Consider the following 24,113-nt stretch of genomic DNA (forward strand, 5'->3'; position numbering starts at 1 on the left):
CAGACGCCGGCTGCGAGCGGACGCATGCGCGCGCGGAGCTCCCATTCGCTGCGCTGCTGCGCCGCGCGCTGCCGATTGGCTGCCGCTGCTGCGCCGCTCGCCAGCAGCATTTAAATGCATGCCGCGCTGGCTCTTCAACGCCCGCTAGCCGGCGTATACCATAAAACATGCTCTTAGGCCTCCTCGGTTGCAGGTAGCACCGTCTACTTCGCTGGGTGGAACAGTAGCAGCAGCATCTCGGGTTGCATGCATGTGAGGGGAGGGGGTTCTCGCCTAGCGAGAATTGCAGCGCTAGCGAGAGGCATTCTGTCCTTGTCATCGATTAAAAAACTGATTTAGCCCACGACTTCGCTAGCAGTTGGAGAAGGCCTTACGCGAGCTCCAAAGGAGCCCCCTAAAACACCCCCCACCCTACGCAGGGCTCGTTTGGAAGCATGAAACCCCGCCGGGTTCCCTGTCCTTTCCACGGGGAGGATGCCCACGTGGTATATTTCCATAGGCCAACTAATATGCGCATTTGGAAATCAATTTTGTCGGGGTTCTCCGACCCTATCCCCTTGATTTCCACGGGTAGATAAGCCCGACGTCCGGAGGCCGGGCAGCATTCCCCGTCTTGGTCGCTCCGTTACCCTCGTCGCTCGCGATGCGCAAGTGAGACCGCCGCCGCCTCTGGCATCTCCACCTCCTCGACCATCACCATCGCGGCCATCGCGGAGCCTTCACCCACGCCTCCGCTTACATCTCGCCGGCAACGACATCAATCCTCTCCCCGTCTCCCAAACAGCGCCAAGGATTTACCCGCCCTCGTGGGATTGGCGCCCAGGGAACTGAGCGGTCAGAAAAATCCCTGCCCGAGGTTGCCTTCCCTAGGTTATGTACCACCTCCTCCCAAACTAAGCCGTAGGGGGGCTTTGGGGGAGCGAGCGCTCCAACAGCTCCCCCTACGTAAGGGGAGAGATGAATATCCCCCCATGTATGGAGGGAGATCACATCTCCCCCTATACTCTAATCACATCATTTCTTTATGATATTAATCTCGTTCGAGTCCCGTAACATGATGATAATGCGTATTATGACAATACAAATACTATATTATTTTTTTAATTAAAAAGCGATAAATAAATAGTTAGTTAATGAGTGATAGTATATAGAGGGAATAGATATGGGGGGAATGGTTGGAGAGAATGAGTTATAGGGGGAGGAATCTTTTGGAGGGAGGTAGTAAAATATAGTAAATAGTACGTTTGGGGGAGTTGGATGGGGAGAATGGTTGGAGATAGCCTTAGTCTATCCGCACCGCTCCAATGCTAATTCAACCTGTAAAGGGGTATGACCCATATGTCAGGTGGATGTATAAAGAAGGAAACGCTGCCCCCGTTGGCCTGTATATGCATCCCTAAATCAACAGCGAGCGGGGCGGCAGCTCGCAGTGGTGGGGTGCGGCCCACATGGCAGCGGGGTGCAGCGGGGATAGCGTTCCATCTGGCCGCCGCTAGGATTGGAGGTGCACTGTAGCGAACGGAGCTTTTGAGGTGCGGATACAAGTGCGCGGTGCAGCAGTTCCACCGCGATATTTCCCGTTCAGGCGTAGATACAGGTAGTGGCGGACCTAAGATTGAAACTTAGGGTATACCATGTCGGTATTCGGTATAATCTAAAAAAAATCGGTACACAATAAAAAATTTCACGGGCAATTCGGTATACATGTAATTAGGTTCAATATTTGCATAGATTGCAATATAAATAGTAGAAGCACATTAAAGGTGTGTTTGGTTGGGCTGTGACTTTTGGAAAAAATGTTGTGAGCTGTGGGCCATGGAAAAATAGCTGTGAAAATCAGAAGGCCATTTGGTTGGGCAGCTATAATTTTTTATCAGAAAACTATTAAGGGAACCCACATATCATCCACAATCATCCCGATGCGGCCCTCTCGAGGGAGCGAGGGGAGCGGCGTGGGGAGGGCGCGGAGCCTCAACGATGATGAGGGCAGAGACGCGCGCTCATCAGAGCAGGGCCGCGCACCCGTCGGACAAGGCTTGTGGTGCGCTGGCGGGAGGGGAGGTGAGGGGCGCCGAGGAAGCGGTCGCGAGAGGGAGGAGAGAGCAACGTAAAAAAAAGAATACAAACCGGTATCTACATAATCAATGACAAGTGGGTAATTTGTATGTCCAAAAGCGAGTAAAAGTAGAAGAAAGTGCTTTTGGATCTATACTATTGAAAAGCTGGCTTTGAAAAAGAAATATTGCCACAAGTAGAAGCAAGACCAATTTTAAAAGATTGTAAACCATATCATAAACCTTATGCCTCCCAATTTGAACTAAAACTGAGAAGTCAACAAGATTGGTAAGACCTATAAAAATATCTTCATGTCTAGTGTCATCAATATAATTGTCAAGTTGTACTTCAAATTTTATTAATCACAATCAAAAAATTCATTAAAAAAAAGAAGTGCTGGCTTAGTGTATGCCGCGGCATACCCTCGTCACCCACTGGGTCCGCCAGTGGATACAGGGCTGCGGCGCGGATAGCCTCAGCTTTGCTCCGACGGCATCGCGCGAGCTGCCGTCGCTTGCCGATCATGTTTCCGATTGGGTGGTCAACTCTGATGTATGCATTGGAGACATTTAATATACTGTCCAAGTATCTATCGTGCGCCCCACTTTCGGAAACCGACGGCTGCCTGCCTTCTGTTTCGTCGTCGTCGCTGGCGTCCGGTCGTCTCCGTTCCATGACCGCGAGGCTTAACCGTCTACGTCGCGACAGTTGTATAGCACTCCTAGCTTGAAAGTTGTTTGTATGTGGCGTGGCCGCAATTACGTCACACAACCGAAACATGCGAGGTCCGGTTTTTTAAAGGTCTTTTTGTCTTGATTGGTGGCTCCACTCGAAACAAAAGATTTTTTTTGTCCCAGTTGTTGTTATCAATTTGGACAAAAGTCTCCTCCACGTGATAGTTCAAAAGAAAGTTATTCTATACTGAGTCACATGTACTATTTAGGTGAGTTAGCAAGGAAACCATACGCTAAGTAAGAAGTCTTGAGATCGAATCCCGCGGGGGTGAAAAAAAATTTTAACGTCAGAGACGTTTCCAGTTCTGCCACCCGGACAAAAGCTTGGAACCTGGACAAAAGTCCGAATCTGTCCCGCCTGTCTTGCCGCTTGATTAGACCCGCTGAAAAGGTCGTCGAGGACGCCGCCGGCCGACCTGCTGCCGTGCCGATTGGTCGTCGACGACGATATCAGCGTCGTCGCCCGCCGCAGGAGACTCCTCGGAGGCCGGCTCCGGCCTGCCGCCGTCGTCATGCACAGACCAAGTCCAAGCCAAGGGGGGCCTCGTCTGTCGTCTCCCCTCAACAAAATATTTCCCTTGGATTCTCTGCAGCTTCCTTGGCCATTTGATTACCCCCAGCCCCCTCTCGATTATTCCCTATTTCACTGTCGTGCTTACTTCGAGCCAGTCTCTTTGTAGGATTTATTACTTTTGAGCGATTTGCAAGTGGGCTGACCATTCTAGCTTCCTCGGTGCAGGAAAGCATGGCGCGTCCATGGCGACAGTCGCCGGCGGTTCGCCGGCAGCCTACGCGTTCACCACGAGATTAATCCATATCCATGAAAAAGCTCGCCGGAGGAGATTCACCCCGCCCACAATCCCGCTCCCCAGTTTCGCCGTCGGATCCACTCCGTCCCTCTAATCTAAGGTGCGTATTACATGGCAGATCGAATCGAGTTTGTGGAGGCACACAACTAGATCTGGTTATCCAGTTCTTCAGATCTTCCAAGAACAAGGGCAGGTCTCGACGAGTCCAGAGCTTCACTTCAGGGACCAAAAGCAGCAAGCAGGCACGGCAAAAGAGAACTAGTCGCTGACTCCACTCCACTGTCCATCTGCTATTAGTAGTAGTATAATAATTTGTAGGGATTGGTCTTGGCTATTGAGAATCGTATAATAACTAGTTAGGTTGGCGACCTATGCGCGCCTATAATAAAAATATTGATCTAAAGTAATAACGAAAAGATATTATTTGCTACTATATTCGAAGTAATATTGCATCGATGTATTAAATCAAATCTAAAAGTTACAGTGAAGCAGCATAGTAGTTCAGAGTCTGAGAGCGCGCAAATCCCAAGCATTTTAGTATAGAGGTACAGATAAATTTTCCTTAGAAATTGATTTTTTTGCATTAATAGGTATAGTTGATGGATTGAGTTAAATTAATTATTTATTTTTGTAGGGAAAGAAATAAGATTAGCAATGAATGAATAGTTCAATTATATTTTGTGAGTTTACGAAGTAAAAGCGAAACCCAAAAAATAGTAGGACTACCACATATAAATGTAGTATACAAAGTCTAGTTATTATTTTTATATGTAGGAATTAATTAAATATATTTTATATTGTCAAATAATGGAAGAAAGATATTTTTTTGAAAAATAGACCCACTTAATAGAACTGTAGGCTCCACCAAACAATGTGCGCAGATCCCACCTGAATAGTACGTGGGTCCCACGTGGGTCCCGCCTGAATAGTATGTGGGCCCCACTTAAATAGTATGTGAGACCCGCATGAACAGTGCATGGGTCGCACGTGGGGCCACAACTCGCGGGAGCTCCCCAAATCTTGGCACTTTAGTATAGGTATATAATTTTTTGAAAGATAGACTCACTTAATAGAACTCTAGGCTCCACCAAACAATGAGCGCAGATCCCACCTGAATAGTACATGGGTTCCACGTGGGTCCGGCTTGAATAGTACGTGGGTCCCATGTGGGTCCCGTCTAAATAGTATGTGTGCCCCACTTGAATAGTATGTGGGACCCGCATGAACAGTGCATGGGTCGCATGTGGGCCTCAACTCACGGGAGTTCCCCAAATCTTGGCACTTTAGTATAGGTATATAATTTGTACTGGTATTGCTGAAGAACAGAGGGTGAACGTGTGTATTTTGCTACTATGCAGTATTGCATTAATAAAGTTGCGACGATTGTAGCCTTCTTCTTGATGTGATAGGCTGATAGCTAGCGTACATGGCGAATTTTGTTTATATTTTCCTACCATGGCCTCCTTTAGTTCGGAGTGTAAAGTTTTTAAAATGAAATCTTTTCACATTCGAAGTATTAAATATAGATTAATTACAAAATTAGTTACAGAACTCATCTGAAAACTACGAGACGAATTTAATGAGCTTAAATAATCTGGCATTAGCGCATAGTTACTGTAGCAATTTAGTTTCTAAACATGACCTAATTAGGCTCATTAGATTCGTCTCGTAATTTACAAGCAAACTACAAGCAAACTATGTAATTAGTTGTTTATTTCGTCTAGATTTAATACTTCATGCATCTAAAATTCTTGTTTGATGTGATAAATTTAGAATTTAGAATTTTGCAACTAAACAAGGCCCATATATTTGGTACCACTCCTAAGCAGGTACTAGTTGGTAGCGCAGTCGATCACTTGCCTTTCGCAGAGACACCTTCTGGAGGATAAAGTTAGGCAGCATGGTGATCGGGATTAGACGGTTACTTGGCTCCACAAAGATCCGCCAATAAAGCTGCCCATCTGGCATGTTTTGAGATAGCGACGCCGCCCCGGCCTGCTCTTTCTCAATGCATTACACTTAATTAATTTTTTTAGAAAAGTAGACAGCAAACGGCATACGCGATTATGACACGTACTACTACTGTATGTATGGTTGCTCCAAGGAACATTTTTGCTTAACTAATAAGGTAATCTTTAAGAATCGAAATCTGGGTTCATTCCCCGAGCTACCATTAGGCCACGTCATCAATTTTTTTCCTACCGTTTGATTCCGATCGGATGGAACTAAACACTGCCCGATGTGAACACGTCGCCCGTCCCGCCTACTCTGGATGTCTCTTTCTGTTTCTACAGCCATCGATCGGGAACAGCCGCAGTCAATTAAAAAAACATTCCTGACACTTCCCCTTCCGCATCCCAGTTCCCATCCAGTGAAAATCACCGTCGCCCCTTCTACTTCCGAATTCCAACAAAAAAACTCCCTCAGCCGACGTCGACCCGGGCGGAGTAGAGCTCGCTGCTCCACCACCTCCTAGGTATGTAGTCTCCCCCAGCTCCCCTGCCTTCTGCACTCGCATATCATCCGGGCGGCGCGGCAGCCTGCACCCGCGACAGTCCCTTTTCCATTGCTGATTCCCGTCCCTCTAGATAGCGCCGCCCCTGTCTTCCTCTTCACCTTCACACGGATGCCCCATTCGTCGTTCTCTTCTCGCCGAGGATGCGCCACCCTCCCCCTCCCCTCACTCTCGGGAAACGCCACCCTGTGGGCGCGCGGGCTCGGCGCAGATCCAGGCGGCGGCGGCGCCCACTCACCCGAGTGCTCCGTGCGGCAGCGCATGGGCTACTGCGGAGGCTGCGCCGGTGGCGGCGGCAGCTTACGCGCGTGCTCCGCGGGCGTACTGACTCGGCACAGTCACAAATTGCAGCGGCCGAAGCTCACCCGGGTGCTCCGTGCGGCGGCTCCTGGGCTGATCCGGAGACTCGTGGCGGCGGGATTCAAAGAAGCCGACGAGGTCGAGGTCCCCATGAGCGCGAGCAAGACTTCCGCGAGCTGCTACTCCTGCTGGTGCCACGCTCCCATCTGTCCCCGGACGGCCTCAATCCTCCAAGAAAACTGCAAAAACGAACGCCCCTGACTCCCTCCTCTACTCAAATTGCCTGCCATGTGCTTGACAAATTGCCTGTCAAGAAGTGCATATGGATAAAGCATGTGAATGCTCACGATGTTTTCATATTCTAGCAATTCTATTCATTTTAGAAATGGTCTAGCAATTCTTTTTTAAAAAATTACATCAATGTTTTCATACATAAACTAGGCTCATCTCTTTCATTCTTTTGCAGAGTAGCTATATCATTGACAATGATACCAATACAGGTACTACAAATACTATATCCAATCATATATTTTTTACAATTACATATATATTTTATAAAATGCAAATTTCAATCACAGGGTGAGCTTAGTACAATATCTGATATGCGTCTATCAACAACGAATGTTGTTTTACATGTAAGAGTATCAAGGATGTGGGAATTCAGAGAATGACGAAATGAAAGAGGAAATATAAAGCATCTTGACTTGGTTTTCATTGACCTGAAGGTATTTTCGTGATCAATACAAGTACTAATATAAACCCAATATATGCATGTGTATATTCCAACATTCCTAATCTATGTCACAAAAATTTCCACATGCAGGGTGATGCAATCTATGCTGAAATACCACCAGATGTAATACCAATTTTAAAGCCTCAGCTGAGCGAAAAAGTAATCATTTTCATTGGCAAGTTTGTAGTTGAAAAAGCTAAACCTGGATATAAGGTGGTGCAGAACCCATATATGCTAAGGCTCAACATAAGGACTACCATTGTCAAATCAAATACTCATGATCTGGAATTTCCAAAGTACACATTCTCATTGACTCCAATCGAAATATTGCCACAGTTTGTCAAAAATAAAGAACGTTTCCTAGGTATATTCTCTTCTCAACATCAATGACCCTCTTACAATTATTTATTCTACAAATGTATGCATTTATAGTTCATTAACATGTAAACATTATTTCAGATGTACTTGGAAAAATCACTGCTGTTTCAAATCCTGCAGTAGTGCGTAACACTGCAGGAGACCTCATGATGAGAAGAATAATAAAACTGCAGGACCTAAGGTATATCTTCAGTCCATAATATTTGATATCTAATATTTCCATCCCAAATATGATCAGTAATACAAGTATCAAACAAAACTTTAAACAGGGGAAATACAATAGATTTATCTCTATCAGGCATGTGGGCTCTAGAGTTTGATGGTGATGCTGTCCTTCAAATTGGACAAAAGAATCATATAATTGCTATCTTCGTTGGCACCTTAATGAAACAATATAAAAATGGAACACATTTTCTAAGTGGAACAGCAGCTTGTCGCTGGTATATCAACGAGAATGATATACCTGCAATAAAAGCGTTTCAGAAAAGGTACACACTTTCCCTACAACTAATTTTACATGTCTCTGCAATTTTGTACATAAATTTAATTGCTTTCTTGAACCTGACCACACATCAGAGAAGCTATTGGTTTTTCTACTAAGCCAAATATAATCTATATAGATAAAAAATAGTAAAATAACTTCTGTTATACATCAAGTCAGTAAAAATGTGATCTCTCTCTATGCACAGTTAGTAAATATAATACCTAAGGATAATTCCTTCGATGTAAAATAATTTGTAGATTACTATGTATACTCACCTCAAATATTAAGAATATACTTTAATCCAATAATAGTAGACAAAGGATCATAAATATTGATTCTGCAGACATTGGGCATGTACGTGTGAGTGCAGACCACAAAGAATTCCTTTCTAACAACTTAATTCAAGTGTAATACTCACATCCAAAATTGCATATACTCTTAAGTCTTTCCTTTTTCCAAATTAAATCAGAAATACTTTTACCCTTAAAGTTCTAAAGTCACTCGTGCTTACTACTCTATGCATGCATGTTATTTGTAAAATATATAAATACACTATGCACACATAATATATTCTCATGAACATTTTTGTTTATCTTTCAGCTTACCAGTGGATGCAACAGCTGTTGAAAAAATTGATTTACCAAATGAGGATCAGACTCATGTAGCTTTTGAAGAAAAGAATCTATTACAGTTCAGCATAGATCCTTTTACTCAAAAGGTACATATTGACAACTTCATTGTCATGTACTGTTTCCATCTTTTATATCATATATCCAAGCCTACAATCTTATACTTCTTTATTTTAAAGGGTGAACGATATCAGTGCACTGTAACGATCATAGGAATACCGGATAAACAACATTGGTGCTATTGTGCTTGTCGTGTATGCTCATCAAAAATGATATCAACACCTGATGGGTTCCAGTGTACAAAGGATGGAGGCTGCCCTTCAAAAACAACATTGGTGCTATCATGCTTGTCGTGTATGCTCATCAAAAATGATATCAACACCTGATGGGTTCCAGTGTACAAAGGATGGAGGCTGCCCTTCAAAACAATTTGAATGGAAGTAAGAAATTCTAAACCTAAATAAAACTGTACTTATTTCACTTCTCTACTAAATTAAATTAATCAAACAAATACTTGCAATCTTTCATGTGCAGGTACAAAATTCCATTTATAGTTGCAGACGACACATATAGTCTTGAGTTCATGATGTTCGAAAGAAGAGCTGCTGAACTTATTGGTAAGAGTGCTGAAACATTAAGAAAATACAATGATCCAGATATAATTCCAAGCGACATTTCACAATGGATTGGCCACAAGTTCACATTGGTCGTAAGGATTCTATATAAAAAGAGTATGAGGACTGAACATCCGTCATTTGAGGTCCTGTCGATAAAAGAACGCCATGGAAAGCAGGATGTACTTCCATTATTAAGCACTCAGTCATCCGCACTAGGACCAGGAACATCATCAGCTATAGTTGCAACCAAGGATCTACCTGAACTAATGACTATATCTTCTAAAACACCAACAGATCAGGTAACATTGTATAAGCACCGATGATATCATACTGAAACAGAATACGCTTCCATTTTAGATTATGCATATATTGCTAATATATTATTCATACTGTAGGAACTTGCAATGCTAACTCAATCCATAGGAGAATTTGATGATATGGACATTGATAAGTCACCAGGGTAAACATTCACTCACATATTCTCATATATACCTCTACTTGATAATGCATAATCTATAATCTAATAAAATACTTTTCATCTCCACTACAAAAATTGGGATGACAAACCATCTGACACACCACTTGCAACTAAAAGAAGGCCTTATGATGATATTGAGGATGAGGACAAAAAGAAGGTCTTCAAGAAAGGCAAGAAGTAACAAGTTACAACAGGTACTTCAATACTTAATACTTTATACATACCTATTAACTCAATAAAATCAATACAACTAGCATAATATTGTACAGCTAATTAATATTGGAGTTGCATATTACTGCTTGAAAGATAGAACAGGAATACATATATATAGCTTTGCTGCCATGTTAAATTGCTGAATTTTCTGCATTCCATATTAAAATATAATTTTTCATCTTACATTTTGTGAATTTAGCTCCAATAATCCTACAATCTATTTTTTCCATCTTTTGTTTTAACTTTGCCTTCTCTTCTTTTTTTTCCGAGATATTGGCCACGCAACAGCTATTTTGGTGCTTACTATAGAACTAGCTTTTGTCGCTTCCATCCGGACACACACATATCCACACTACTTTTGCAGTGGCACTCATTTTGGTGTATATAATGCCACTTTTCTTATTGTGTTCCTTCAAACTTGGGTTACGTGATAGTTGCAACACTAAATGTGCCTCTTATGAAATATATTGATATATTATTATGTACGGAACCATAAACTACTATGAACGTCGATATATTATATATGTTCCAATTCTACTTCCTTGTCATGCCTATAATATATAAATGAGTTTCTGATGGTTTAAGGATGGCGTCTTGCTGAGGAAGTAGTTGCTGTCATGATCAGCCAAAGCTGTACACTTCTTTTCAAACAGCTTACATCAACATATTACAATCATTTTCGAAATACATGTATTCAAATATCTTCAACATATGTAATTACGCATACTACGTACTTGACCACTTTGGTAAACTTCAACGTCTCCAACTCCTAGGAGTTCAGAAACCGCGGGGAAAATAGATCAGCAAGTTTTTGATGTGCCAAAAACAAATGGACCACCAATGGCCCATCGCGGCAACGCCGCGAGTCCTTTCTAGTGAGGTGCGAAAAGGGAGCCATGCATTGCCGTTCGGCAGGAGGCAACACCTATTTGTACGATTGTGCAGTACATGTCGACATGCTGCTCCACCTGGTCTTCACGTGCTGTGATGACTGTGACCAGACAAATGCTCCATGCTTGCGTGGGTCATGTCTGGGGGTCGTAAAGCACCTTAAAAATTAGCGTAGATAATTTTAAAACCTGTATAAAAAAGAATTTATCTTAGAATAATTTTAAAGTAAAAATATATAATGGTTATATTGGATTGTGAAAAGCTTGGGTCATATGATCCGTTACCACCTCTAGTTGTCTCTATCCTGCTACTCATCCTAGTCGACGATATTGGCTTTGAAAGATGTTGATGACATTAGATTCGTGCCATATGATAAAAAAAAAATTCGTGTCAGTTGGTCAAACATGAGGGCCACGGGAACAGCCGTGGGCCGTGGCGACGTGTACAATGATCTAATACTTGTAGAAGCACATGCATCCTATAATAATAATAATAACAACAACAACAACAACAATAACAACAACAATGACAACAACAATAACAATAATAATAATAATAATAATAATAATAATAATAATAATAATAATAATAATAATAATAAATATATTTTTTAAGATTACACAGTATAACTTAGACAATCACAACGCACGCACACTCACATCTATGTGAACACACATATGTAAACCCAATCTTTATGGACATCTTCGAAGACTGAGCCGGTAAATTCTCGAAATTAACGAAATCAATATAGACGTCTCGCTGTCGACAAAAACGTCGCATATCACTAAATACACAATATCATTAAATTTTAAAATATTCACTTTCATAGAGAATCCAACCCAGAACCCCAACTACCTAGTCTCTCGCGTCGTTTATATACAAGAGGGCATGAGCGCGCATCAGCAGCCCGCCGGGCGGCCGCCGGCGCGTGCACAGACGACCTGTCACTTCTCGCCGGTAGGTAAGTCTCGAGTCCGCCGTCCAAGGTGTGGGCTGCGTCGGTACGGAAAGGCAAATGATTCGTCGACGCCAATCGAGCTAAGCCATCGACCGGCGACGGCGACGTGCCGACGTGCGCATGTAGCCACGTAGGATCCACCCGTATCGTATCGTCCCTGGCGGGGAGGCTGGACGACCAAGCTATTGGCAGGGGCCGTGGAGACAGCCGAGGCCCTGCATAGTGTCGAGTGGTGCCTTAAAAAATTTGAGTCCCACAGAGAACAACCGGACGTCGCGCTTGAAAGCTCGCAACGTGCAGGCATCGCTTGCTCGCCCGCATGCTGTCTCGCCCACATGATAACAGCATGCTTTGACTATTTACTGTCTCAGTAGGGTCTCCATCTTTGATTCTCTTCTGCACAATCTAAATATATTTTATTTTCTAATGAATAGGCATCAATGCAAGAACGTGTTCACTGCTCACAGATTTTCAAGCACTAGCGCATCACTATGTGCAGTGTGCTGAGTGGTGTTTATGTACTCTCTCCCAGGGGCGGATCCAACGCAGGGTAGGGGGGTTACCCCATGGATCCAATGGAGCCCCTCCAAGCCCCTCCAAGAATTTTCTACCATGAATGAAGAGGAGGAAGAAGAAAAGAAGGAGGAGAAAGAAGAAAAAGTGAGGAGGGAAGAAAAAAAAAGGGAAAATTAGTCTCCCTCGATTGAGATTCTAGATCTGCCACTGCTCTCTCCTTTTCTAGCTTCACTCTCAAACAATATTGTGGAGGGTCTAAGCCATAGCCGCAATATCACCTTGACGCAGGTCGTCGTCCTCGATTGATGAGTCATCCACTAACTGCCGTCCGCTGCTGATGAGCACCTGCGGTGGACGACCTGTTCCGGTCTGTTCGGCGGCGGCTATGCAGTAGTACTTTAGTCCCTGTTTAAGTCCCACCCCGTAAACACAAAAATGTAAAATTTTGCGAAGAAATCTTGCTAATTTGAAGTACTAAATGAAGTCTATTTACAAAACTTTTTGCATAGATGGGCTGTAAATCGCGAGACGAATCTAACGAGCCTACTGAATCCATAATTGCAACAGTGATGCTACAGTAACCATTGCTAATTATTGATTAATCATAGATTAATTAGCATCATTAGATTCGTCTCGCGATTTACAATACATCTGTGGAAAAAGTTTTGTAAATAAACTTCATTTAGTACTTCAAATTAGCAAGATTCCGTCGAAAAAAAATTTGCGTTTACAATGCATGGGAACTACGGTCTTATTTCCTTTTCTTCCGACGTATGGGAACTAAACACGGCCTTATTTCCTTTTCTTTCGGCTTGGTCGGTTAACTTGATCGGCAAGGTATATGTAAAACACACCAAAAAAAAACTCAACACACCAATTATGGAACCATCGATCAGTCTGTCACGGAGACGGTTGATGATCAGGTACGTCACTAAAATGTGGGAGCTGAGCTGAGGCCCTGTTTAGATTTTTACCCGTAAATCCCGTAAACGCAAAAAAACGTTATATTGAATGTTGAGATACATGCATGGAGTAATAAATGAAGTCTATTTACAAAATTTTTTGCATGGATGGGCTGTAAATCACGAGACGAATCTAATGAGCCTATTTAATTTATAATTTACAACAGTGATGCTACAGTAACCATCCGTTAATTATGGATTAATCATAGATTAATTAGTATTATTAGATTCGTCTCGCGATTTACAACTCATCTATGCAAACAGTTCTATAAATAGACTTTATTTAATACTTCAAATTAATAAAAATGCAACGCAAAATTTTTATATGTAAAAAACTAAACACGGCCTGAGGGCGAGCGAGCGTGTTGTCTGCTGTGTCAGCGTCCGTGACGACTCTCCAGTGTTGTTGACTGTTTCGGCGCCTGCCGCGGGCCCCGCAGCCTTGCAAGTGGCACCGGCCATGGCGTCGATTAATTTGCTGCTACTGGGTGCTCCGGTCCGGTGCCGTGCCGTGCTACACAGGGCGGGCGCGTCAATGGATTATGGATGCATGGGTCATGGATAGATGCATGTTGCTTGATGCGTACAGTAGCCAATAGATGAAGCGGCTGCGGTCTACTACAGCGAGCGCGCCTGCAGGAAGTAGGAATTGCAGGTGGCGACGCCGGCGGCGGATCAGGTGTGGCTGCAGTCGCACGCCCGACACACCAGATCCGATCCCCATGCAGATTCCGATCCCTGTTTGGACACGTCACACGTGGCAAGGACGGGCCCGGCCCATGATCATCGCCGTCGCGTCATCCCGCCCGGGAGAAAGAAACACACGGCCCAGCAACATTCGGTTTTCACAACAGGGACGAGTTCGTCGTCTTCGCTGATCTATGGGCCTCACAGGCTTGCTATTCCCAAGTTTAGGCCCATGAAAGTCGGCGGATGCTTCCCTCTCTCTCTCTTCACGCAGCGCGAGTAGGAGAAAACAAACATGGTACTGACATCCAACCTGTTTTTTTTTTCTTTACCCGAAACATCGCCTACAGTTCTGCGAAACAGCCGTGTTAGTGATGTATGTAGTACAGGGGCCCTAAAAAAAAAGATGTATGTAGTACAGGGCATCAAACCAGAGATTTAATCCTTACATGCGATATAAATTCTCCTTTTTCACGATAATAAAAATTATAAATACAATGTATGGTGCAATTATAAACAACAATTGGAGATGTAGCTCAATTGGTAGAGCGTTGATCAAAGCATGATAAAGGTATGGGGTTCGATTCCTCGCATGTCCAATTAATTAGTTTTTTTCATGATATAAATATAAAAGATATCCAAAAATATATAGTGTAAGTGTGAGTTAGCATATTAAAAAATTAAAAATAATAAAATAATGGGATGCTGCTCGATTGGTATAGGCGTGATCAAGATTGATAGAAGTATGGTGGGCTTGACTCCTTGCGTGCCCAAGAAACTTACCTTTTTATTCATTTTCCATGACTACAAGTAAGGGGCTGTTTGTTTCCATGATCTTAAGTTTAGTCCCTATCACATCAAAGAGAATTTTACTATTTAAGAGTATTAAATAAAATTTATTTATAAATTTATTTTGACAGATGAGTGCAAATTGAAGAGACGAATTCAATTAGCTTAATTAATCCATAAGTTGCAACAGTAATGCTACAATACCATATGTTAATTATGAATTAATATATCTTATTAGATTCGTCTCGCAGTTTAGGCATAGAGTTATGCAATTAGTTTTATAATAAAACTTTATTTAATATTTTTAAATACTAAGATTCTTTTTGATGTGACAAAGTTTAAAGTTTAGTCCCTGGAACTAAACAAGTCCTAAAATAATATGTAGTGCCCAAGTGCAGGTAGAAGTTGGGACGTCGCTCAACTGCTAGAGTGTTGATCGAAGCATGATATTGATAGTATGGGGTTCGACTCGTCGCATATTTTATCGTTATTTTTTTATCAACCATGGTAAATGTACCGTGTTTGATTTCTTGCATCGGTAGGTTCCTTTCTATGCTGAACTAGTTTAACGTTCATACTAAACAAAATGTGAAACGATATACGTACGCACACTCACCTCTATAAATACACATATATAAAACTATTTCTATGAGCATCTTTCAAAGATTGAACCGCTAAATTCTTCGTATTGACGAAACCACCATAACGTGCCTTGTTGTCGAAGAGCACAAACCCCCATGCCTGCCTCACTGCCTGCCTGCCTGGAGCATTGCCACCGCCCCTCTCTCCTCGTCCTCCTCTTCACTGCTGATATTCTGTTCCATGAAAGCGAAGCGCCTAGCCAGCAGGGGCGAGCGTAGGTATGGTCCGTGTCCTGGGCTCCTGGCTCAGGCGTTCTAGCATACCAGTAGCATGCTCAGCGGCGGATGCACAGGGGGGCTGGGCCCTAAAGCAAATAATTACGCTCTAAATACTGTAGCAAAAACATTAATTCATCATTAAAAATTCATCTCAATTCCTAACTTCATTGATTCAGCCCCCTAATCCCCAATCCTACCTCCGCCACGAGCATGCTAGTAGCTCGCTCGTAGTCGTAGCACAGGAAGAGGCGCACCCAGCGACGGAGCGGCTTTTTTGTTGCAGACTCGCAGGCGTAACCCCAGGGCCATGCATGGCAGCGTCTTGTTCTCTCGGCCTGGCCGTATGGGCTTTGTGGCATGCATGCAGTGGCAGTGCAGGCCCAGCTCTTAGCCCTCACGTGTGCCTCGTTTGCTGTTCTGCACCGTGCTTAACTTCCGGGGATCGGATCGGAGAAAACAAGGCTCCAATTTCTCAAGGTTAGAGCAACTCTACTCTACTTTCTTTCAAAAAGAGCAACTCTACTCTGATACTCTGATTTTCCTTTTAAAAAAAAACTCTACTCTGATTTTAAAAAAAGAGCAACCCTGCTCCATCAGATTCTCTAAATAAATTCCATCTCAAATTTAAGTGGTGAAATAAAAAAATCGTACTCTGACAGACCTTTAGAAACCCCATATTCACTAGGGAAATTTGTGTGTAGAACACCGCCAAACAGTGAATTTATACACAGCACACTATCAATATCGATTTTATTCCTCGCACACTTGGAAAGAGTGGCTTGGTGTACAGCACATCGCACTGAACAAAGTAAATATTTTTAGCTCGGATAAAGGGCAAAAAGACCATATTGCCCCCAGACCCACTCGTCATCTTCCTCTCTCCTCCCTCATCATCCACCGCCCCGGAGTTGTAGACGAGGGCGGCGCTGCCCTCCCCGCTTGCGCATCCGCCCCCCGTGCGCGTGTCTACCACCCCTCGTGCGCGTCCGGGCTCGCGAGCGCGCCGTTCCGTCGTGCGGAGCCCGCAACCGCGTCGCCCCATTGTGCGCGTGTTGCGGTCACCGACGACCGCGCTGCCCCCACGCGCGAGCGCGCCCGCTCCCCGCCCGCGCCACTGGTGGAGGCCGAGGCAGGCCCGCCGTCGTCGGCCTGCTCTTGCTTGCGGTGGTACGCGGTGACCGGCAGCGCGGACGCGTCGAGCCCATGGCAGGCCCTCTTGCCCAAGGAGCCAAAGGAGCGGCGGACGCCCACGCACAGGCCGCCCCTACCGTGCGCCACGAACTGGTAGAGGCGGAGACGGAGGAAGAAGAAGAAGAAGACGACGGTGAGGATGACGACGGCCGTGAGCAGGTTGGGGCGCGGTGGTGCAAGCTCCGCGCGACGGCAGCGCAGTTGCCACCTCGCGGACGCGCGCGCGGGAGCGGCGGCTGTGCTTCAATGGCGCCTCCAGTCCTGCTACCAGCACAGATCAAGGACCTCGAAGACGAGGTGGATGCCGTCGTGGGTGTCGACGGCGACGGGCATGCACCTCGCCGCCAGTCCGGGCCGCCTCCGCCTAGGTCGTGTGCCGCCTCCTCCTCGCATCCCGCCGCGGCCCTCGACGCCGTCCGCACCGCAACCAGCCCGCTCCTCGCCATGGCCCCTCGCCGCCGGTTCGAGCCGTATCCGCCCCACGCCGCCGCCGACCCGCGGCCCGCGCCCCGCCGTGACCCCTCGCCGCCCGTCCGCGTCGCGCCCTGTGGGGAGCCCCTGGAGCGGCCCGAGTTGGAGGCCGCTGCGTGTAACACCCCGGTGTTAATTTGAACACTAATCTCATGCTTAATCACTAATTAAGGCCAATCACCGTCATTAGCGCTAATCGTGTCTGCTTAGTAAACTTTGTTTTAATCGTTTTGGATCGTATTTTTCCCCATGATCCGAGCTTCAAATCAACTTTCGCCCAAAATGAAAGTTGTAGATCTTCTCTTCGTCTACAACTTCTATTTTGGCCAAATTTCAAGTTCTATATCAAATATGAGTTTTGGCCGATCAAACACGGGTCAAAATCAGTCAAAATGTGTCACTGTGAGCTCATGTTCTCCTGTGCGTGCCCATGCCGGCGAACTGGCAGCCGCCGGCGACGCCACGCGTCGCCGCGCACGCCGTTCTCATCCGTTCGCGGACCCTGGAAGCTTCCCGTCCCGTCTTGTCCCTTCCATTCCCTTCCTCGAGCTCGAGACGAACAGACCGAGCAGAGCCGCCGCCGAGCCTTGTGTCGGCCGTTTCTCGCCGGCCCGCCTCGATCTTCCGCACTCCGAGTTGCTCCACCTCGCCCCGAACCCACTCCACACCTCCCCGAGCTCGGTCGTGCCCTACGCCGGCCGAAATCGAGCCGCCACCGCCGCCCGCCATTCCCGTTCTTCTCCGAGCTCCGCCCCCCTCCGTCAAGCTCCCTCTCTCGAACCTCCTCGGCCCAAATCGAGCCCTCGGTGAGCTCCCCGCAACCCTCTCGTCCTTCCCGAACCCTTCCCCTTCCGATTCCGGCGCCACCGCCGCCGCAGCACCGCTGCGCCGCCGTGGCCGCGCCGCCACCGCGCGCGCACGCCGCGGGCCGCCCTGTGCGCGGCCCCGCAAGCTGCTGCCGCGCGCCCCGCAGCCGCCAGCCTCTGTGAGGAGGCTGACTGGGAGCTAGGCTCCCACTTATATGTGGGGCCCGGCTGTCAGCCCCCGTTTTATTTTGTTTTTATTTCCAAAAATTGTTATTTCAGCTGAAAGCTATGAAAAATTGTAGAAAAATATAGAAAATTTTGAAAAATGCAAAATAAATTTTGTTAGGTTTCTAAAATTGAGATCTTCAGAAAAAAAATACTTGTATATGGGAAATGTCACTTTTACCCCTGCTAAAATTTTGAGTTGTTTTTAAGTTAGTTTAATTAATATCGGTTGTTCCGTTGCTCTAAAAATTATGAAATTTATTCAGTAGATTACTCTTTATATGTGTAGTCCACTGAAATTTTTTCAGGTGCATGGCTTATGTGTGTGTGTGGTTCTATTGTTGTTTGTTTTTCTTTTCTAGGGTTAAAGTAAATACTTTTCTATATCAATAAATGCTTGTAATTTATTTATGCACTCTTTATCAGTAGTTTTTCCTGATAGAAAAGTTGTGCTACTAGATCCTTGCGGCTTTTTAAGTTTTTGTGTTAAGCTAGTTCCTAGATTTAGTCTTTCTTTATTTTTCGCCATGGCGAAGCAATGCCTTAGTGATTCTTTCTGTTTATGGTGCACCTAGCTTTCTTAAAGCAAGTTCAGTAGTGTTGTTGAAAGGAAACACTTCAGGCTAAACTAGGCTGGAAACTGAACCCTCCTAGAGGCGCCATGTCCTTCTTTTTGCTCGATTCTCTTTAACTGCTAGATAAATGATTGCAAGTCATGTCTCTCTTTTAACCGCATGGCATTGCATTATTTTGAAATGCATCACATCTTGAGCACTCATGCGTCGCACTGTGTCCTAACTGTTGCATGGCATTCTTTTTCATACGTGTAGACGCCGCGAACGAAGTCGCCTACGAGCTGATCGCCGAGCCGATCCAGGAGCCACAAGCGGGAGAGCAGCAGGAGGACGCAGTCGAACCCACTTCCGAAGAAGTCGCTAACCCCGCTGACCTGCAAGGCAAGCCCCGGAGCATAACCCATAAATTCAGTATATTAATGTTTAATTAAGTATTTGTGCATTATGTTCTAGGAGTTGGATGGAACTCTAGTATGCATGTTTTCCCTAGGCACCCGTGAGTCCATACTAGTATGCAGGTGTCGATAGAAATGCTCTGCTAAGTAGGATCTCGATAGAAGTCGAGTGATTCCTGTCACTCGCGAGATTTTAAGATCTTGGTACTTGTGGCAATGTGGTTTGAGAATGAGTCAATGAGGAAAAAGAAATGGAGACCGGGCGGAGATGAGTTGGTTCTGGATATGAAAGGGATGAAAAGAAAACCTCCGCCTGTGTCGATTGAGGACCGTATCGTTGTTGGCATTGTTGATCGAGGATTTAACAGTACTAACGACATGCCGGAAGTAGGAGGTAGTCAAAACCGGTAAGCTGTGTACCGCTTTACAACAATAGTTTGAATTCCGACCTGCTACGCTGGGCGTGGGAGTTGGCGGGTGTTGGATAGGATGCCGCCTTCGGGTTCTCTGGAGTTCACCGGGAGGGGACCATCACCTGGGTTTTAGTAGGCGTGGTTCAGATGTCGTGGTAATGATGGAAACAGTTGACGCGCGTGGCCCGACGGGGCTTACATGTGTCGTGTTGGTTAGGTCCACCTTGCAAGGTTAAATCGGATCGATTCGCCGTGACTCGCGGATATGAGAGCCTTGGTCACTGTGTCACATCGTAGTAAGAAAGTGGAATGAGAACGGAATGGAAAAGGTTGGGTGGTGAGTTACTAAAGGATAATCTGATCCACCATGTGTGCTCTAGATACTTAAGCGAATTTAGTTAATACTCGCCATACTAAATGGAGCTAAAATATTGAAAGTAAGGATTCACTTCTAGCAGCCTTTCAGCAAAAGAACTCCAGAGCCAAAAAGCTTTGCATGTCTAGTTAATGGGCTAAGGATACCCAAAGTCGGGTAAGCCTTGCTGAGTATTAATATACTCAGGGTTTTTGTTGTAACCCTCCTGAGCAGGTTGTGTTCCCGCTGACTTTGAGGAGATCTGTGCGTCCTGGATTGGACAACCACTTCCTCCTGGATGGACCGTCGAGTGGGCCCCTTCTTCCCCGTGAAGATCGGGCAGGTTGGCATCACATCGGTGGGCAGGATGTGGAGCTCACCTTGTATCGTCGTCATGGTTATCGTATTGTATTTCGAACTTGTAACGACCCGGCCCGGGATAACGGCTAAGATCTACTCTGCAAGTTGAGTAAACCACACCTACTAATTAATCCTCTTGCGCTATCGTCCTCGCTTCACGCAAAAAGAATCGATCCGGAATTAATTAGCTTCCCGCGACCGGCTATTTAAGCTAGTCTGCTCCTTCCTCCGATTCCTGTATGGGATCATCGGTCCGGCGCTACAGTGTCCCGCGATGAACAGTACCCCGATGCAACAGTACCAGACGTGCTACAGTACTCGAGCTGCAGTACCCATTATTGGGCCCAGCCCAGTTCTGCTACAGTGCTCGAGCTGCAGTACCGCGTCTGCTACAGTAACGCCGGCCCAACACTGTTCAACTCGGCCCACTGGCCCACTTAAGGCTGGGATGTCACAGAATTCAATTTTAAACTTCCGCTGTGTTTTGAATTCTGTCGTTTGTACTTAAAGCTTTTATGTAAAACCTGTGTTGTAAATTAATTTGAAGATTTCTGTGTGCTGGTATCACCTGTGCTCGTCTTCGTACGGGTCTGATAGTGCAATTGTGATCCTGGAGTATAGTAGTTAATAGAGATTTACACGACAGCCTGTCAGATTACACCGTTTTAAGTGCACAGTGACTTGATTAAGTATTAAGATGATGGTTAGTGCATTTAAGCCGGTCTAATTTAGGCGGTGCTGCTACACTGCGGCAGCGGCGCTGCGTGCGTGCCGCCCCAACGTCGCGCTCACCGTGTGGGAGGGGCCCGCCGTGGGCGACGGCGTGGACTGGCGAGCGCTCGCCCCCGGTGGCGGCGCCGGAGCAGACTCGGGCGAGCGCCCGCGCCTTGGCAGGCGGCGGCAACCATGAAGACACCACCAGCGGCCCCAAGGCGGTGCGACCGGGAACGCCGAGACCCAGCCAAAGGCGAGTCAGATTCGGTCGCGGGAGGGACGGATCCGGACCTGCAGGCTGCAGCAACCAATTTTGGTGACGGGCGAGACGACCGGCGATCGTGGAGCCAAAGGAAGGAGGGAAGGGTCGAGGAGGAGGGGAGAGGAAGAGGATGACAGGTGGGCCCAGGGGCAAAATAGTCTATTTACATCTTTATTTAGCTGAAAATGATTATTATAATTGCTATGATGTGTTGCCGACCAAATCAAACATTCGCGGTGTGTTAGGGACAATATTCAATTTTGTGATGTGTTGCACACAAAATCACACTTTCACAATGTCTTGCAGACAAATTTCCCTATTCACTAACTTAATCTCTGCGCCCCGTTTGGTCGTCCATCCGGCTTTTGCTAATGGCGATCGGCCTGATCTCTGCGCGCCGTTTGGTCGTCCATCCGGCTTTTGGTGTTTATGCGCAGTCATCTCCTCCGCGCGACATTGCCGGCGGCGCTTGCATCAACCGCTGCTGCCTTTTGGTTGTATCTTGTGTTATATTGTGATCCAAATTCTGGTGGGAGATTGTTGGAATTTGGGCTTGGCCCATTAAGTATTTCAGTTATTCCAAATAAATCCCAAAGGCCCATGTGGTGCAAACTTTTAATCCCACATTGCTAGTAGAAGTTGAGGAGACCATATGACTCTCCTATGTATCTAACCCATAGGCTTCACCGGAGAACATCAATTCGATTATTCCTCTTGTAAGCCGCCGTTAGGCGTTGTAAACACACACCCGGTATAGTGAAGTTCTTGCAAGCTGGCGCCCGTGGTTTTTACCCTTCGCATTGGAGGGGTTTTCCACGTTAAATCATTGTGTCTCTTGAAGTTTGATCTTTGCTGTTTTCATCATTTTGTTCGCCGTCGCTTCTAACAAGTGGTACCAGAGCCGTGGTTTCAAGTTAGGGTTTCGTGATGGCGTCGATGAAGTATGATATACCGACGTTGGACTACAAGATGAGGTTCTCGCTGTGGCAAGTCAAGATGAGAGCTATTCTGGTGCAAACCAATAATCTTGATGAGGCGCTGGAAAAATTCGGGAAGAAGAAGAAGGATGAGTGGACCGATGAGGAGAAGCGCAAGGATCGTAAGACTCTTTCTCTTATTCAGCTTCATCTATCTAATGATATTCTGCAAAAAGTGCTGCAGGAAAAGACTGCTGCAGAATTGTGGCTGAAACTGGAATCGATCTGCATGTCGAAGGATCTTACCAGTAAATTGCATATGAAGTTGAAGCTGTATACGCTTAAGATGCAGGAGGGTGATTCGGTGATGGGTCACCTATTTGTCTTCACGGAGATCGTTGCTGACCTAGGGTCGATGGAGATTAAGTATGAAGATAAGGACTTAGGTCTTCTCTTATTATGCTCTTTGCGAAGTTCTTATGCAAGTTTTCGTGACACCATACTATTAAGCCGTGATGAACTAACCCTTGCGGAAGTTTGTGAGGCACTCCAGTCTAAGGAGAATCTGAAAGGCATGGTGCAGACAGATGGATCGTTCTCAAGGGTCGACGCCTTGCATGTTAGAGGCAGATCAGAGCAAAGATCATCCAGCGACAACAACGATCGTAGCAAGAGCAATGACGGTAGAGGCCGCTCCCAGTCCAAAGGTCCCAAGAAGAAATTATTTTGTAAGTACTGCAAGAAGAAATCTCATATGATTGAGGATTGCTGGAAATTGCAGAATAAGGAGAAGAGGAAAAATAAATCTGATGGTAAGGCTAGCGTTGCTTCTGCTGGTGAAAACTCTGAGTCAGATTGTTTGGTTGTCTTTGCTGGTTGTGTTGCTGGTCATGATGTGTGGATTCTTGATTCTGTATGTTCCTTTCATATCTGCACTAACAGAGATTGGTTCAGTTCCTATGAGTCTTTGCAGAACGGTGATTTTGTGCGCATGGGAGATGATAACCCGTGTGAGATTGTTGGCATTGGCTCTATTCAAATCAAGACCCATGATGGCATGATTCGCACACTGAAAAAATGTGAGGCACATACCAAGGATGAAAAGAAATCTGATCTCGTTGAGCACACTTGATAAAGAAGGCCTCAAATACACCGGTTCAGGTGGAGTTGTGAAGGTATCTAAAGGTTCTCTTGTATGTTTGCTAGGTGATCTAAATCCTTCAAATTTATATGTTCTCAGAGGTTGTACTTTGTATGGTTATGTTTCTGCTGCTAATGTTGCTAATGCTGAACCTAGTAAGACTGACATTTGGCATATGCGTCTTGGACACATGAGTGAACTCGGTATGGCAGAATTGATGAAGAGAAACCTGCTGGATGGCTGCATTCTAAGTGGCAAGAAGTTATGTGAGTATTGTGTAATTGGTAAGCACAAGAGGGTCAAATTCAATACCTCTGTTCATACCACAAAAGGTACACTTGATTATATTCATGCTGATTTGTGGGGTCCTTCCCGTAAGCCTTCATATGGTGGTGCTCGTTATATGCTTACCATTATTGATGATTACTCTAGAAGAGTCTGGTCTTATTTTCTGAAAAACAAAGATGGTACTTTTGCTGCTTTTACAGAGTGGAAAGTTATGATAGAAAGGCAAACTGAGAAAAAGGTCAAGGTGCTTCGCACTGATAATGGTGGAGAATTTTGTTCGGGTGTTTTTTTTTATTATTGCAGAAAAGAAGGCATTGTTAGGCATCACACCATCACATACACTCCGCAGTAGAATGGTGTGGCCGAGCGCATGAACAGGACCATTATCTCGA

General features: G+C 45.4%; 1 protein-coding gene across 4 annotated transcripts; it reads left to right on the top strand.

Annotated features, from left to right (window-relative positions):
- The first annotated feature begins 8,678 nt into the window (after positions 1-8,678).
- Positions 8,679-10,486, top strand: LOC120660827. 4 transcript variants are annotated; one of them, XM_039939577.1, is made up of 6 exons: positions 8,679-8,726; positions 8,817-9,077; positions 9,172-9,553; positions 9,650-9,714; positions 9,850-9,926; positions 10,216-10,486. In XM_039939577.1, the coding sequence occupies exons 2-5, from the start codon at positions 8,923-8,925 to the stop codon at positions 9,911-9,913; spliced, it is 666 nt and encodes a 221-aa protein (XP_039795511.1). In that variant the 5' UTR covers positions 8,679-8,726; positions 8,817-8,922; the 3' UTR covers positions 9,914-9,926; positions 10,216-10,486. The 4 variants fall into 4 exon arrangements, with proteins under 4 accessions (XP_039795511.1, XP_039795576.1, XP_039795440.1 ...); XM_039939642.1 differs by having other exon boundaries at positions 9,853-9,926; XM_039939506.1 differs by lacking the exon at positions 9,850-9,926.
- The last annotated feature ends 13,627 nt before the right edge of the window (positions 10,487-24,113 follow it).

This window comes from Panicum virgatum, chromosome 1K, assembly GCF_016808335.1.
Source record: "Panicum virgatum strain AP13 chromosome 1K, P.virgatum_v5, whole genome shotgun sequence".
NCBI lineage: Eukaryota > Viridiplantae > Streptophyta > Magnoliopsida > Poales > Poaceae > Panicum > Panicum virgatum.

Excerpts from the sequence above, each read along its gene's own strand:
- LOC120660827 (XM_039939506.1), top strand. The coding sequence starts at position 8,923 with ATGGGTTCCAGTGTACAAAGGATGGAGGCTGCCCTTCAAAAACAACAT. Across the intron at positions 9,078-9,171 it reads TCAAAACAATTTGAATGGAA|GTACAAAATTCCATTTATAG; the intron begins GTAAGAAATTCT and ends TTTCATGTGCAG. Across the intron at positions 9,554-9,649 it reads CTAAAACACCAACAGATCAG|GAACTTGCAATGCTAACTCA; the intron begins GTAACATTGTAT and ends TTCATACTGTAG.